This window comes from Eschrichtius robustus, chromosome 7 (assembly GCF_028021215.1).
Source record: "Eschrichtius robustus isolate mEscRob2 chromosome 7, mEscRob2.pri, whole genome shotgun sequence".
Lineage (NCBI taxonomy): Eukaryota > Metazoa > Chordata > Mammalia > Artiodactyla > Eschrichtiidae > Eschrichtius > Eschrichtius robustus.
Genome location: NC_090830.1, coordinates 87,283,884 through 87,300,383, shown reverse-complemented (window position 1 = coordinate 87,300,383; position 16,500 = coordinate 87,283,884). Strand labels below are relative to the sequence as shown.

The 16,500-nt window shown below is 34.2% G+C and overlaps 1 protein-coding gene across 4 annotated transcripts in view; it reads right to left on the bottom strand.

The window, feature by feature from the left end:
• CCSER2 (coiled-coil serine rich protein 2) overlaps positions 1-16,500 on the bottom strand; it is a 150,125-nt gene that overhangs the window by 25,358 nt on the left and 108,267 nt on the right. For all 4 annotated transcript variants that reach the window (XM_068548000.1, XM_068548001.1, XM_068548002.1 and 1 more), the window contains 2 exons: positions 12,738-12,821; positions 7,255-7,341 (listed from right to left, as the gene is read on the bottom strand). In XM_068548000.1, coding sequence (XP_068404101.1) covers positions 7,255-7,341; positions 12,738-12,821 — 171 coding nt within the window. The remainder of the gene's footprint in view (positions 1-7,254; positions 7,342-12,737; positions 12,822-16,500) is intronic.

Genomic DNA, 16,500 nt, shown 5'->3' with positions numbered 1-16,500 from the left:
GATTTTAGATTCACCCAGCAAGGCAAAATTTTGAATAGTCAAAATTACCCTTGGCAATCTCTTATACTGCCCATACAACACACTACCTATGATTTTATGTATATAAATATATGTGTATATAGATGTAGAATATATACAGCAATATACAGTATATAAAGAATATAATAGCAAAACTTTAAATACTTCCCTAAACTATTACGGTACTACAATCACTGCAGCAGTTTCTTAAATTCATTTTTGATGGGACTCGGCTATTAAATACCACCAGTCCACAAGTAAGGTTGTCTCTTCACCCGTGCAATACATTTAAAAGCCCCTTTAATGATGTGTTGACTTTACTGGACTGGAATATTTTAAAGGATCTCTGCCCTTTGACAAGATCCATCTGACCATCTCAGTTCATAAATAAATTCTCTTCACATGACTTCACTCAGAGCATACTCATTCAATAATTTATACAACACAAAATAATGTGCCTATTGTGTAAACTATGGTCTCTCAAATAAATATCAAATTTTTAAAAAAGGAAAAGACTGATAATGATAATTTCTCCTTGGTGTGAAGTTGGAATATAGCCATATTATTTATTAAACAACCCCACTGGAGGTAAATATGCTTTCTTGTAGGAAAACCTACATAACAAATTCTTGATTATTGCATCAAGCTAAAGTGGTAAGTTTTTACTTTTAAAATATTTACCAATATTCAAATTTTTTCTTAATTGCAATCGGATCATCCCAATTTCCATAATCAAAATAAAATCTAATCAAAACAAAAATCTCTGTAATACAGACTTGTTTCCAATTCTTAGTACAGACATATTTCCCATTCTGAAACACGGGACAGTCATTGAAACAAAATTCAATATATACGCAGGTCAATCTAGATCTCCTGGAATTCAATATAATAGGACTTCGTAAAGAAGAAAACAGAAAATATAAGACATTTATCTTTTTTTTTAAACATCTTTATTGGATATAATTGCTTTGCATTCTGTTACTTTCTGCTATATAACAAAGTGAATCAGCTCTATGTATACATATATCCCCATATCCCCTCCCTCTTGCAACTCCCTCCAACCTGCCCTATCCCACCCCTCTAGGTGGTCACAAAGCACCAAGCTGGTCTCCCTGTGCTATGTGGCTGCTTCCCACTAGCTATCTATTTTACATTTGGTAGTGTATATATGTCAACGCCACTCTCTCACTTCGTCCCAGCTTACCCTTCCCCCTCCCTGTGTCCTCAAGTCCATTCTCTATGTCTGCGTCTTTATTCCTGTGTGCCCCTAGGTTCTTCAGAACCTTTTTTTTTTTCACATTCCATATATACGTGTTAGCACACGGTATTTGTTCTTCTCCTTCTGACTTACTTCACTCTGTATGACAGACTCTAGGTCCATCCACCTCACTACAAATAACACAATTTTGTTCTTTTTTATGGCTGAGTAATATTCTATTGTATATATGTGCCACATCTTCTTTATCCATTCCTCTGCCGATGGACACTTAGGTTGCTTCCATGTCCTGGCTATTATAAATAGTGCTGCAATGAACATTGTGGTACATGACTCTTTTTTTTTTTTAATGTGTTTTCTTTTATTTATTTATTTATTTATTTATTTATGGCTGTGTTGGGTCTTCGTTTCTGTGCAAGGGCTTTCTCTAGTTGCTGCAAGCGGGAGCCACTCTTCATCGCAATGCACGGGCCTCTCACTATCGCGGCCTCTCTTGTTGCAGAGCACAGGCTCCAGACGCGCAGGCTCAGTAATTGTGGCTCACAGGCCCAGTTGCTCCACGGCATGTGGGATCTTCCCAGACCAGGGCTCGAACCCGCATCCCCTGCATTGGCAGGCAGATTCTCAACCACTGCGCCACCAGGGAAGCCCACATGACTCTTTTGGAATTATGGTTTTCTCAGAGTATATGCCCAGTAGTGGGATTGCTGGGTCATATGGTAGTTCCATTTTTAGTTTTTTAAGGAACCTCCATACTGTTCTCCATAGTGGCTGTATCAATCTACATTCTCACCAACAGTGCAAGAGTGTTCCTTTTTCTCCACACCCTCTCCAGCATTTATTATCTGTAGATTTTTTGATGATGGCCATTCTGACTGGTGTGAGATGATACCTCATTGTAGTTTTGATTTGCATTTCTCTAACGATCAGTGATGTTGAACATCCTTTCATGTGTTTGCTGGCAATCTGTGTATCTTCTTTGGAGAAATGTCTGTTTATGTCTTCGGCCCATTTTTGTATTGGGTTGTTTGTTTTTTTGATATTGGGCTGCATGAGCTACTTGTATATTTTGGAGAGTAATCCTTTGTCAGTTGCTTCGTTTGCAAATATTTTCTCCCATTCTGAGGGTTGTCTTTTCATCTTGTTTGTAGTTTCCTTTGCTGTGCAAAAGCTTTTAAGTTTCATTAGGTCCCATTTGTTTATTTTTGCTTTTATTTCCATTTCTCTAGGAGATGGGTCAAAAAGGATCCTGCTGTGATTTATGTCACAGAGTGTTCTGCCTATATCTTCCTCTAAGAGTTTTATACTGTCTGGCCTTACATTTAGGTCTTTAATCCATTTTGAGTTTATTTTTGTGTATGGTGTTAGGGAGTGTTCTAATTTCATTCTTTTACATGTAGCTGTCCAGTTTTCCCAGCAACACTTATTGAAGAGGCTGTCTTTTCTCCACTGTATTCTCTTGCCTCCTTTATCAAAGGTAAGGTGACCATATGTGCGTGAGTTTATCTCTGGGCTTTCTATCCTGTTCCACTGATCTATATTTCTGTTTTTGTGCCAGTACCATACTGTCTTGATTACTGTAGCTTTGTAGTATAGTCTGAAGTCTGGGAGCCTGATTCCTCCAGCTCCATTTTTCTTTCTCAAGATTGCTTTGGCTATTCGGGGTCTTTTGTGTTTCCATACAAATTGTGAAATTTTTTGTTCTAGTTCTGTGAAAAATGCCATTGGTAGTTTGATAGGGATTGCATTGAATTTGTAGATTGCTTGGGTAGTATAGTCATTTTCACAACGTCAATTCTTCGAATCCAAGAACATGGTATATCTCTCCATTTGTTTGTATCATCTTTAATTTCTTTCATAAGACAAAAGACATTAATGTCTATCTTGTAAGACATTTATCTTAATGCAAGCACATTACTTATTCTAACCTGACTCCTGCAATTCCAGAAATAATGTCCTGTCTGTTGCCTATGTGTTACCATATGAAGAACAATAACCGGCAAATATTTGAATTTTCCACAATTTGGAAAATCTAGTTTTTAGTGACATTTCAATAGATAGAAAACAGCTACTCAAATCACTCCCTCTCCATCTGCATTCTTTATTGCTGACAGATTCTGTTCAGATGCTCACCTTCTATGCAGTCCCATATTCAGGGAAGTATGTATCCTCTCTTGACCCAGTGATAGATTTTGATTAGTCTGAACCAATCTGATTAATCCCATTCCTCAGTGCTTAAGGGACAAAGAACTCAAATCTAGCCAGTAAAACATGAGGCAAGCCTAGGTTATTTCTAAGAAAGTGCTCTTAATTTTTTAAATTGGTATGCTACAGAAAATAGGTGCTTTTCCTATCTTTGGGAACTACTGAGTATATGACACATAGAGCTATGGCAGACATCCTGTGACCATGAAGGGGCAGCCAAGAGGATTCCAAAAAAGCTACCCTAGAACTCTGCCATTACCCAAATGACCAATTAGGAAACCATGGAAGCAGATGGGACCAATATACTTTCTTGTTATTTAAGTTTATAAATGTTCTTATTTTCAAGTCACTTTTAGTTAGACTTTTACTTAAAACTTAAAACATCATTAGATATGCACTGATTTACTAGCTGGGTGATTTGGGGCAAATCATCAAATAAGAGTTATTATTTATCATGCACCCATGGGCCAACTGTAGCATTAGAGAGTTTACATATGTAGTTCATTTAGCTATCACAACCCTATATGGTCAGTATTATTTTTATTATCCTCACATATAGAAGAGGCTTAAGAGAAATTAAGTAACTTCCCTAAGAGAAGACGGCTACTAAGTTTCAGAGCCAGGATTTGAACCCAGGTCTATGCAGCTTCAGGCTGGTCATGGCTTCTCAAATATATTACATTGCTAACCTACTTAAGCTGAATTCCACTTTCTAATGTCTCCACAAAGAAAATTCTACATAATAATTTCATAAGATTATTCTGAGGATTCAATGAACAAATGCATCTAAATTAACTATCATTTAACTAGTAAACTAAGATGAAAATAAATGGGCATTCTCAGCATTTTGGAATAAGGTTCAAATAGTCACACCTCTATACCTTTCAGCTTCATTTCTGGAGCACTGCAATCTGATTTTATATCTGTATATTTCACATAAAATATGAATTTAACACATCATATTGTTGCTATATTTTTCTTAAAGTTTGCATGTAAACATAGGTTAGAGCTGAGTGCCTATTTTTGAAAAAAGATAAAATATATAGAAAGCTAGAAATGGAAAAAGACTTTGAAATCATCTAGAAAAAACTTCATATTTTTGATAAAGAAAGCACTAGAGACTGATGGAAACTGCCAATGTCATTCAGCTAATTAATACTGAAGACAAGAGATTCAGCTAATTAGTACTGAAGAAAAGTTATCTAATTCCTATTCCATGGCTCCTCTGATGCCATTTTGCTATTTTTAAGAAGAGCAAATTAGGGATACAAGGAAAGAAAAAAACTGCAAAGAGAAAGGCAGTTTTAATTTTGGTAATCTGAAAAATGCTCTTACCTATCTCTACTTTCAGTGATTTATAACTCTTTAAATTCTCTTGATTTGAACAAGTGACTTTCCAGTTCCACAACTAAACTAAAGGTAGGTGATGGGATCTTCCAAGATAAATACGATTTCTAAGTTTAATGTATCAAATACAGAGAATTTCGAAGCACATATCACTAAAGAGTAATGTTTTCACTTTTCTTTGCTTTTCTTCCTTTCTTTAGGATTCTCTTAGATATTTCTAAAACCTTTCTAAAAGTTATTTGTAAGGTGAGATATTGTTAAGGATAACTGGCCCAGTCTCTTCAGTAAGTCAGTACAATGAAAAAAAGAATAATCATAAAGTAAAAGAGACTTAAGGAATAACTAGATGTAATGTACAAATGTACAGGATATTTTTAGAACTGCAGAAATCTGAATATGGACTGGATATTAGAAAATATTAAAAAATTACTATTAACTGGTTAAAGGTAATAATATTTCAGCTAGGAAGAGAACATTTCTTACTTTTTAAAGAGGCACACTGAAATTAAAAAGAACACTATTAAAACTTCTCAGCGTAAAAAGCTATATCTTTCATTATTTATTAATCATATATCAATATAAAGTGACCTCTTTTCATAATTCTTTCAGATTTCTTCTTCTAATTTTAATACTGCAACTTCAGTTTTTTAGATGAGAATAACTTTATTCTGTCTCACCCAACCTTTTATATTCAGCATTATTGTGCTGTTTTACTTTATCTAAATTTCCTTTATACAAAGAAATTAATAGATTTTGCTTTAAATCCTCAACAAAGCTCTCTCCATGAGATAAGGCCGTTTGCATTTACTATTATATTTATTACATTTGGTCTTATTTCTGTCACTTTACTTCTGCTGTTTTTAGACATCCTTGGTATTTCTCTACTTTAGATGTCTTTTTACTTTCATCTTTTGCAAGATACATTATTCTAATCTACTATTAGTTGTCTTAAAGCATTTCACAAACATTTTAATTTATCTAAGTATATAAAAAGAATAATTTTAGATACCCATTTGTAGATAAACAATTCAGTACTACTGACTTCTTCAGCATATCCCTTATCTCTTTTCTCAAACCTATTTTATTTAATCTAAATATTTACAAAAATTAATAGCAATTTAAAATTTTAATTAAAAATAATTTTTTATTTCAGAACGTGTTTTAATTAATAAATTAAAATTTTTTTAACATTAAATGATATATAATTACATAAGATTAAATAATGAGCATTAAGTTTTCTCCCGTTAGTAGTTGGGAAGTTTATCCCACCTAATCTCTCTAAAGATGGTTTTCATTTCACCACTCATTCATTTTAATCTTTACTTCCTTATTCTTGAGTTATTTTAAAATTTCTCTCTCAAGCATTTGGGATGCATTATTAAATAATTTTACAAAGATAACTGGGTGGCATATTTTTCAATACACTAAAGGTCTGAGAATGTATCTTTGTATATAAATAAAAATGCATTTAGCTATAAAATGTAGGGTCATAACCTTTTTTTTTAAAGTGCACTAGATACAACTTCCTGTGCTCTGTAATAGATTTTTGCAAAATTTGAAGCTTAATTTCCTAAAAGTACCTTTTCTTTTCCCTAAAAATTGGTTGGGTTGGGTTTTGTCTTTAGTTTTTAAATACAAACACTGGTCTTACTCTTTTCCTTTTTAATCTTATATTTGGTAGGCCCTCAATTTGCAATATTCGGTTATTCTTTTTTCAGATTCATAAGTTTTCTGATACCCTTAATCATAACATCTGATCCATCTGTTCTTACTATTTATTCATAAGGTGGATCTCTGATCTGACCCCAATGGCTCAGAGCTCAGTATATTATATTCTTTATATTCTGAGTGAGATTACTCCTTCATATTGCTGCATTGCTTTGCTATGTCAAAACAAGTTTTGACTTCCAACAAAGATTTACTTTGGCTTGTTGTGATGGTTATGCCATTATATTCTTGTTATCCTGGCCTTTTATTATTACAAACCAAATTATAATTAAATTCAAGATACAGCACCATACAGTTTTCATATGGAACTAACATTTGATATCATAACAATTATAAAATTATAAAGATTCAGACATATCTCTGAGAGATCACTCAGTATCATCCATGGGCAAGAAACATTTTTTTTTAGAACACCCATTCTAACAGACAGCCATTCAGATTCCTAAGACTAAACACCCAGGTTCATTCCTCAACAACATGAATGTAAATTGGTGAATTTCAAATACCCAAAACAGAGGCAACTGAAAATGGATTGAGTTTTTCACCTTGAAAATTTATTATTTAGACTGAAAGTTAAACCACATACTTTAAGAGTGCATGTAACCTAAAAATAATACAATAGTGCAATCTTAAAAGGTAAAAATAAAATCCAGTTTCAATTCTGGCTAGTTTTATAAAAAAATATACATATTGCCCAGTTTGAAAAGCCTGCACTTTACATACTACACTATAATACTTACAAGCTGATGTTCTAATAGTTGGATTTTTTCATCTTTTTTCCTTATTTCATCTTTAAGTTGTTTTATTTCATTTAATAAATCTTCATTCTGAAATATTTTAAAAAATTTAACATGAAGTATTTAATTGTATTTAAAAACACTAATGAGAAGCATTAAATCAATGATGAAGACTGAGTAATGAATTGGTTGTTTATTTAAGGGGGAAATTCTTCTTAAATATGCCAGCTATTAATCCATTTTAAAAAAAAACCCATTTTGGTCTTCTAAGAATTCATAGTCTAAGGAGTCTGACACGTAAACAATGAACAATAATAGCAGCAACAGCTAACATTCATTGAGTATTAATCAGGTGCCAAGAACTAAGTACCTTTTAGGTATCTAAGTAGTTGATTCCGACTGCAACCCTGAGGTAGGTACTATTATCCCCACTTTACAGACAAGAAAATTGGGAACTAGGCCACGTAGTAAAATAAATTACACACAAAACAGTAATTTCAGCTAGATTTCAAGGAATGTATAAGAGTTGCCTGTCAGAGGAAATGAAGGCCACAAGTAGAGAAAACTGTGTAAATAAAGGCACAGAGTCATTTCATGGCTGGTTCAGAAATCAGCAGAAAGATAAATGTGCCTGAAGGATAACAAGGAAGATTCTTTTTCCATGAGCTACTTTCATGAGAACTGCCTAAATCAAAGAGTAAATACCCTGTCAACTTAGTCTATAAGAAATTCCTAATAGTATTAAGAGAAACTGTCAAGGTTAGCAGGAATCCAGTTACATTTCCAAGTATAAGGTATCATTACCCTATAGTTAGTCCATTTTGTTTACTGCTATTCAACTATCCAGAAACATATACTGATGAAGTAATGCAAGCAAGGAAATTACAGTTGACCCTTGAACAACGCGGGGGTTAGGGGCACCAAAGCAGGGGTTAGGGGCACCGAACCTCTGCAAAGTCAAAAATCTGGGTATAACTTTTAGTCGGCCCTTGACATCCACAGTTCCTCCATATCCACAAGGCTCACATCCTTGGATTCAACCAACTGCAGATTGGTGTAGTTCCACAGTATATATTATTGAAAAAAATCCGCATGTAAGTGGACTCACGCAGTTCAAAACTGTGTTGTTCAGGGATAAACTGTAGAATATATATGTGAATGATACATCTTTCCAGAGAGAAAAGTAAGTAAGCAAATAATTATAATGTGTTGGTCATGAGCAAAGTATACACTCTTCTTCAGATATACTGGGAACAAAAAAAAATATTGCAGTTTCATTAACAAGAGATTGGAAACAGACATTTTATGAAGGCTTTCACATATCAAATAAGCATTGCAATGGGGAAGAAACAATAGGGAAGAAAATATTTTTTAAAATGCTGTTATGTATACCACAATTGGGAAAGACTAATTATTATATATAAAAAATGACTTCCAGTTGAATTTAAAGAGTTTAGGGACTTTAAAAAATAATAAATCAAGACCAAAAAAAAAGATGGACTGCAAATCATGAAGGACACATTTTTAAACTAAGTGGCAAATTAAGCTATTAAGAAATGATAAATATATTTGATTATATAAAAATTTAAAGCATCTATACAATTAACATTAAAGTTAAAAGCTGGTGAAAACCTGTGCTAATATGACAAAGAACTTATAACTCAAGTATATTAGGAGACTGTTCAAACATATAAGATCATTTCTAGGCCCTAATAGACAAATAGTCAGTTCTCACAAATATACATATAACTGGAAAAATGTTCTACTTGACTTATTGAATAAATACAAATTAAAGTATTAAAGGTATTGTTTTACAGGTATTAAATTGGGGGAGAAATACTCAACGTGATTAACAAGACTGCAGAAAAAATGGTACATTATCAGACATAACAACTGACGTTTCTGGACAAACGTATGCCTGTATATACAAAAGTCATAAAAATTACTTGCACTCTCCGATTCAGTTATCCAACTCCTATGCCAAAGAAATGATCCTAAGTACAAGAAAACCTATAATAAGATATTCTCTTAAAGTTACAAATTTAGAATTGTCCTATAAGAGGACAATTGAAATACAATGCAGTGAGCGACTTGATGGAATACTGCACAGCCATCATTCAGTCATGGCTAGGTTCTGCTGGTGCTGGAGGAAATGGACTCAAAGCTGAAATCAAAACACAATATGGTAATAACATTTATAGCCGACATGCATACAGCACTTACTTTAGAATAGGCACTGCTCTAAGGATTTTACACATAAAGACAGGCAAAGGAGAACACATCAGGAAATGGGTAATTCCAGTGGAGTCTTAAAGGATAAGTAAAAAGTTCTAAGGACACAAAGTGTGGCAGGCTTTGTATTTTAGGGTAAGGGATTCTATAAGACAATACAGAGACGGGGACAAGCATAGCATATTTGGAGAATTACAGGCAGTGATGCTGTCACATGAAGGCTGTGGTACACAGTGGGGAGCAATGTGGTTAGTAAACTAGGCAAGGGCCAGATCATAGAGGGCCTGAACATCAAGCATGGCTTTAGCCAGGGAGTAACAGATAGATCTGCATTTGAGATGGCTTTGACAGCTGTTTGGAGGATATACTTGACAAGGACAACAACAAAACTAGGCTAGGAAACTGGTTATCAGGATGTTGTAATATGCCAGGTAAGAGCAGGGGCCTGACCCAAGAGAGTGATAATAGGGAGGAGAAGAAACAGGAGAAAAGGAGATGTTGGCAATTCACTGCATGTGAGAGAAGAGCACAGAGAAGTAGTCAAGAGTGACATCTCCATTTCTAGCTTAGATGATATAGCAAATAGAAACAGAGAATGAAGGACGAGAAATATGTCCAAAGAGAAATATATATATATGTATATTGGCAGCGTCGTGCAGCTCATGGGATCTCTGACTAGGGATCGAACCTGGGCTCCTGGCAGTGAGAGCGCTGAGTCCTAACCACTGGACTGCCAGGGAATTCCCCAATGAAGAACATTTTTGAGTTTTAAATACATTGCTAGAGGTACACACACCTCTTGAGAGGTGTTAGAGGTGTTCCACCTGTGAGTGGGACATACAGTGGAAATGTCCAGTGGACAACTGGATTACCAAGTATGAGAGAGACTGATTTTATGTGTTATCAATATATATGTTATATGTGAAATCATTACAGTAGAAAGTTTGATGAGGACTGGACTAAAGATATAAATCTACATTCTAAAGAAGAAAAGGAACCTACAAAGAAAATGGAGGGGGGGCAATGTTAAGGGGTATATAGGGAATTCAGACAGAAGTGACACAGAAACCAAGGGATAACGCTTGTAGGACAAGGGCCATGCCAAATGTCTATTTTCCCAGGTTTCCACATTAACTGGAAAGGTAGTTTAAGGAGAGTCAAGAACAGGTTTATTCGATTTACTGAATTTAGGATAGGTAAGATACAGAAATTTACAAGGTGAGGATGAAGGGGAAGTTGAGAAAGCACACTGAAGAGAGATGAGAGAGGAGGTCTTTAACTGCAGCAGAAGACAAGAGTCCAGAACACGAGAAGAAAGGGTGGCCTTCCACAGCACAGCGGTCACTTTTCCCTACAACTGGAACAAAGTGATTGCGAGTGACATAGACACAGACTAAGTCGGAAGGCAGGCAGCAGAAGATCTTGCTTGAAAAACACAAGGCTACCTGCAGAAGTTGAGAAGAGCAGCTGAGAAAGAGGCTGAGGAGAGTGGTCAGTGTCTGGAACAGCTCACCAAGGGAATGGGAGAGACAGCCGCCCTGAGATAAAGGAAAGACTGGAGACATGGCAGGTCCAGTGGAGATTTTAGACCCTAAAATTGTAATGGTATAAGTCACCGTATTTGTATCATTTGAAACTGAACTGTGAAACCATCTTGGATAAGAAGATGACATACTTGGGGATTTGCTGATGAAAGTGAAGGACAGTCTAGTGTACTGGGCTGAGACAGTGTGAGCTATTGCATCTCACTTGGAAAGAAGGAAGAAAGACTAGGAATGATCTGCCTGAAAGGAAAGCACTGGGGACAAGAAATAAATACACGATATGTCTATCATGTAATATTAAATTAATAGACAAACTGTAAAGGAAGATGGGCAAAATGAAGACACTAATTCTATAAAAAAATTGGAATTAAACTTTTTTTCTTTAAAAAGAATTTCTTTACACGTAAAAAACTTTTCACAAAAAAGAATTCAGGAAAAAAGTCAACTTTACTTTTAAAATATCAGTCACAAAACTTAAAAAAACTGAGATAATCAGAAATCATCTAAATCAATGGTTCTCAATTGAGTATGCAAGTAAAAGTTTTTTAAAAAGAGATGTCCTACTGCAAACCTATTATTATACTCACAATAGGATGGAAGCCCAGAGGCGGGAAGAAATTTATATAAAAACAGGTAGGTAACATGTTGAAAAGCCAAGATTAGATAACCAGATGTGACTACTATCCTATATTCTTTTGATTTTGTGTTTTATACATAAATTTGTTCCCAATAGGTCACTCCACATCCTATGAGAAAATTACGCTTCTCTGACCCCTAATACCAAGCGTGGCCACTTGACCTGTTTTGGAAACGACATATGTTACATCCAAGCAGAATCCACATGTTATTATGCCAATGCTACTTTCCCTCAGGTACAAAAAATATGTCCCAGGATAAGGGCTGATCCTTCAGCTTGGATCTCAGAATGAAGAGAACACGTGAAGTCCCATTGATCTACAACCAAAATGCAACATACTGAGAAATAACAAGAAATAAACTTTTGTTATTGTAAGCCACCAATACTTTGAGGTTGTTACTACAGATAAGTAGCACACACTGACTATCATACCTTGAAAATAGAATGTGAAAGGAAACAATAATTTTACTTGGAAACATGAAAGACATCAAGAATACCTGTATGTGCTTAAGAAGTAAATATGTGATTCAGGTAAATGCAAAAAACAAAAAGAGCTTTCTTCAATTAAAATCAGACCTCAAGATGAGAACTATAAAAAAATACACCTTCAAACACTAACCTGCATCTGCATTCTATAATTATATCTTTAAACATGAAAAAAATTAATTAATGTCATTTTCATTAATATTTCTTCAATGTTGTGATTATATATGAGAAGTACCTATTAACTGTTTTAATTTTTGTTGGTAGTCATATTTTTAAAACTGTTATTCATAATTATAAAAAAAGAATTTAATGATTTTTATTTTTTAAAAAAGAATCCTGTACCAATATTAATACAGGGACAGATGATTATCCAACTCATAAAACAAACTCAAATTAAAGCACCACAGTGATATCATTTTAACTTAATAAGGTAGTAAAAGTTAAAAGAAATCTGATTAAAACCCAAGACAGCAAAGCTGCAGGTTTTAATATATTTATTATTAAATGTTTTAATTATTATTGCTTTATAATTTTAGTAATAAAAAATTTTTTTTGAAAAATTCAGCATGACTACCTAGTCATCATACCTTGTATATCTGATCACCATCTTCTGGTTCTGGACTAGATGGCAAGGAGAGTTGAACATCATGCAATGAACCACTTCCATCATGCTGTCAGAAAGAAGAAAAAGAAAACGTAAGATTAATACAATTAACTGCAGACACTGAGTTTAACCTGAATTCACCCCAGGCCAAATGCAAGCATGGCAAACAGGAAATAAGATTTTAGAAATCTCCTTTTCATCTCTATGCACTGGTAGAAAGAAATGTGGAACAGGAAACAACAGAGCTCAGGAAAGAATATTTTGTGGGAATAAATAACATACACTATACAATTTGATGATGCAGAAAGCCACTAAAAGTTTTAAAGTGGGAAAAGGAATATGGGAAATTTCCTTAAAAATTTTAAGACTACCTCACCTACGAAAAATGTATAATAAAAGTCAAATTAAATCTGATTTGAATTAGCTGTGGTGTTCTGAGTATAAAGGAGTCAGAAACAATAATATTAAATGGCTCAAAAAGGTCTGACCACAAAAATCATTTGATTAAAAATACTAGATACATACTGCATGACTCTATTTATATGAAGTTTGAGAAAAGGCAAAACTATTTATGGTGCTAAAAATCAGAAGAACGGTGGCTGACTCAGGGGAAAGGGGTTATTGACAGTAAAGTGCATTATAATCCATAAGGATGCTGGAAATGTTCTATGTCTTGTCTGTATGGCAGTTACATGCGTACATACAAATGAAAAGTACAAGCTTTACACTTAAGACTGGTACACCTTAAGCACTTTACTGAATGTATGCTATACCTCAATTTAAAAAATTGAAAAAATTAAATTTTTTGCCCTTAAACCCAATTTTTAAAAAATGGCAGAATAGTATTATGTCCTACCCCTTGCTGAAGTGGTTTAGGAATAACCAGCTGAAAAATGGCATGTTCAACGATTCACAGACAACCTTAAGAAAGATGAACCAGAAAAGAATATGCCTGGGATGATGGTGAGGGACTGAGTCCCTGACCAAGGCAGTACAACTGCGGCTTGATACCTTATTTGTTCAGATGGTACTTAGCTGCCTTGGGACACCCACTGAGTCAACGACCTTCAAGGAGCACTGCCATAGCAACCTTCCTCAGACCTATCTGTCCTGAAGGAAATCTCCCAGACCATGGAAATGTCCTGTATTGAAACAGGAGTGCTAAAATAGGAGACATAAGTATGTAGATCATTTTCTTCTTTACTTATTGTACTGTATACCTATTGAATCAGAATCTCTAGTGATGAGGCCTAGGAATGAGTATTTAGAAAAATTCAACAGGTGATAGTGATTGACAGTGAAGTATTAGCAGTTGTCAAATTTCCAGCAGAGATAAATTACATTTTTATTGGTGATGCCATACAGACATTAAGAATTTGACCTGAGAGAGAATGTAACATCCTAATGAAGAACAAATGTTCTCAGAAAACATTAAAAAATGTTTAAAAAAAAAGAAAAAAGTTTTACAAGACTCATCTCTGTAAAAAGTTTATCTCTGCCTTGACATATAAAAACAGGGCCAGTCCTACAAACAAGTATATATTTGAGAAAAAAGGGACTGTAAAATTTGACTTATTTCCCAACATCCACAATAACTTCCTGCCCAGTACAGAGCAGGAACCTCAAAGAAGAGGAGACAACATAAGCTCAACTGCCTTGGACATGGTGGTAGTTGTGGGAAGAAGCAGAACAGGAAAAATAATACATCAGTTTTCACTGTACAGGAATAAAAAGGTGAGCCCAGGGAAATAGAAAACACCAGGAAGTCATAAAGAAAATGACTCCAGGAAGTTGTATGTAAATTACTAGGTTCACGACTCCTGAGCACCAGAGTTGCTCGGATCTGATCCTAAATAGCATTTCAAAGACTTTGAGAAATAAACTAAGACTATGCCCAGGTCCCAAGCTAGCCTTTGGAAGGTGTACACTCAAAACAGACATGGCAAGCATGGCAGAGGCTTTGGAAACAACTGATATTACAACCACAATCCAAAGGTGGCTAATTAGAACTTGCAGTCTGACCCCAACCAGATCATTTGTCTGCTTTAAAAAAAACCAAAAACCAATATTCTCCATAAGATTTAAACAAGATCCAGAGTCTCACAACATTCGAAAATCTAAAATGTAATCCAAAATTACTCAATGTAAAAACAACAAAGAAAATCTCAACTCACACAGAAAAAGATAATCAACAAACATCAATGACAAAATAAAAGAGAAGTTGAAATTAATTAGAAGAGATTTTAATAGAGCTATTATAAAAATTCTCCAAAAGTAAGGCTGAAATCTTAAAGGGAATGGAAAGAGAAAGTCTCAGCAAAGACAGAATATAAAAGTGGAAACAAATGAAAATTTTAGAACTGCAAAGATTCAATAACCAAAAATTTTAAATGCACTAGATGGACTAAATTCCAGCATTTGAGGTAACAGAGTGAACTTGAAGACAGATCAACATAAATCATCCAGTCTGAACAATGAAGAGAAAAAAAACAGAGCCTGCTGCAGGAGCTGTGGGGCAATAACAAAAGATCTAATATTCATATCATTGAAGTCACAGAAGGAAGGGTGTTAGGTAGAAAAATATTTGAAGAAATAATGGATAAATACACCTCATATCTGGTGAAAGACATGAACCTACATATTTGAGAAGCTCAATTTAAAAGAAGAGAAAATAGAATGTGCTCTCTGAACATAAGGGAATTTAACTGGAAATCAGTAACAGAAAAATTATCTTCAAACACTTAGAAAGCAAATAACAAATGTCTTTGATCCGTGGGTCAAAAGAAGTCCCAAAGTAAATGAGAAAATATTTTGAATCGAAGGAAAATGAAGTCACCACATATCAAAATTTGTGGAATGCAACTAAAGCAGTGCTTCCAAGGAAAAATTATTGTATGAGATACTTATATTAAAGCAAAGGTGTCAAATCCATAACTGGAGCAAATTAAAGCCAGAACAAACAGACAAAAATAATAGAGAACAGAAATTAATGAAACTGAAAATCAAGAAACAAATCAATAAAACCAAAAGCAGGTTTTTTGACAATTGCAAAATCATTAGCAAAACTGCAAAAAAGGCAAAAGGCATTTATAAAGTGGCTATTTTTTAACAATAGCAACAACAAAAATAATGATAATGTGAAAGCCTAGGGTTTTTAACTGACTTCATTAACTCACAATTGTAAATACTTTCCCAAAAAGTGCATTCCATTTTTTCAATATTCATTTGTCTCATCATTTATATACCTGATAAAGGACTTATATATAAAGAACTATCAAAAATCAATAACAAAACAGACAAAATTTTTGTTAATAGTCAAAAGAATAGACACTTCACCAAAGAAGATATACAGTTGGAAAATAAGCATACAAAAGATGCTCAATATCATTAGTTATTATGCAAATGCAAATTAAACAGTGATATACCAACGTATACCTATGGGAACGGCTTTTGAAAAATATTGACAATACCAAGTGTGGACAAGGATGCAAAACAATTGGAACTTTCATTAATTGCTGGTGGGAATACAAAATCATATAACCATTTTGGAAAACAGTTCAGCAATTTCTCAAAAAGTTAAATATATACTTACCATACAACCTAGCAATCCCCACCCCCAGGAGAGAAATGAAAACATCCTCACATGAAAATTTGTGCATGAATGTTTACAGTGGCTTTATTCATAATTGCCAAAAACTGGAAAGAGACACAAATATCCTTCAACTGGTAAACAGATAAACAGACTA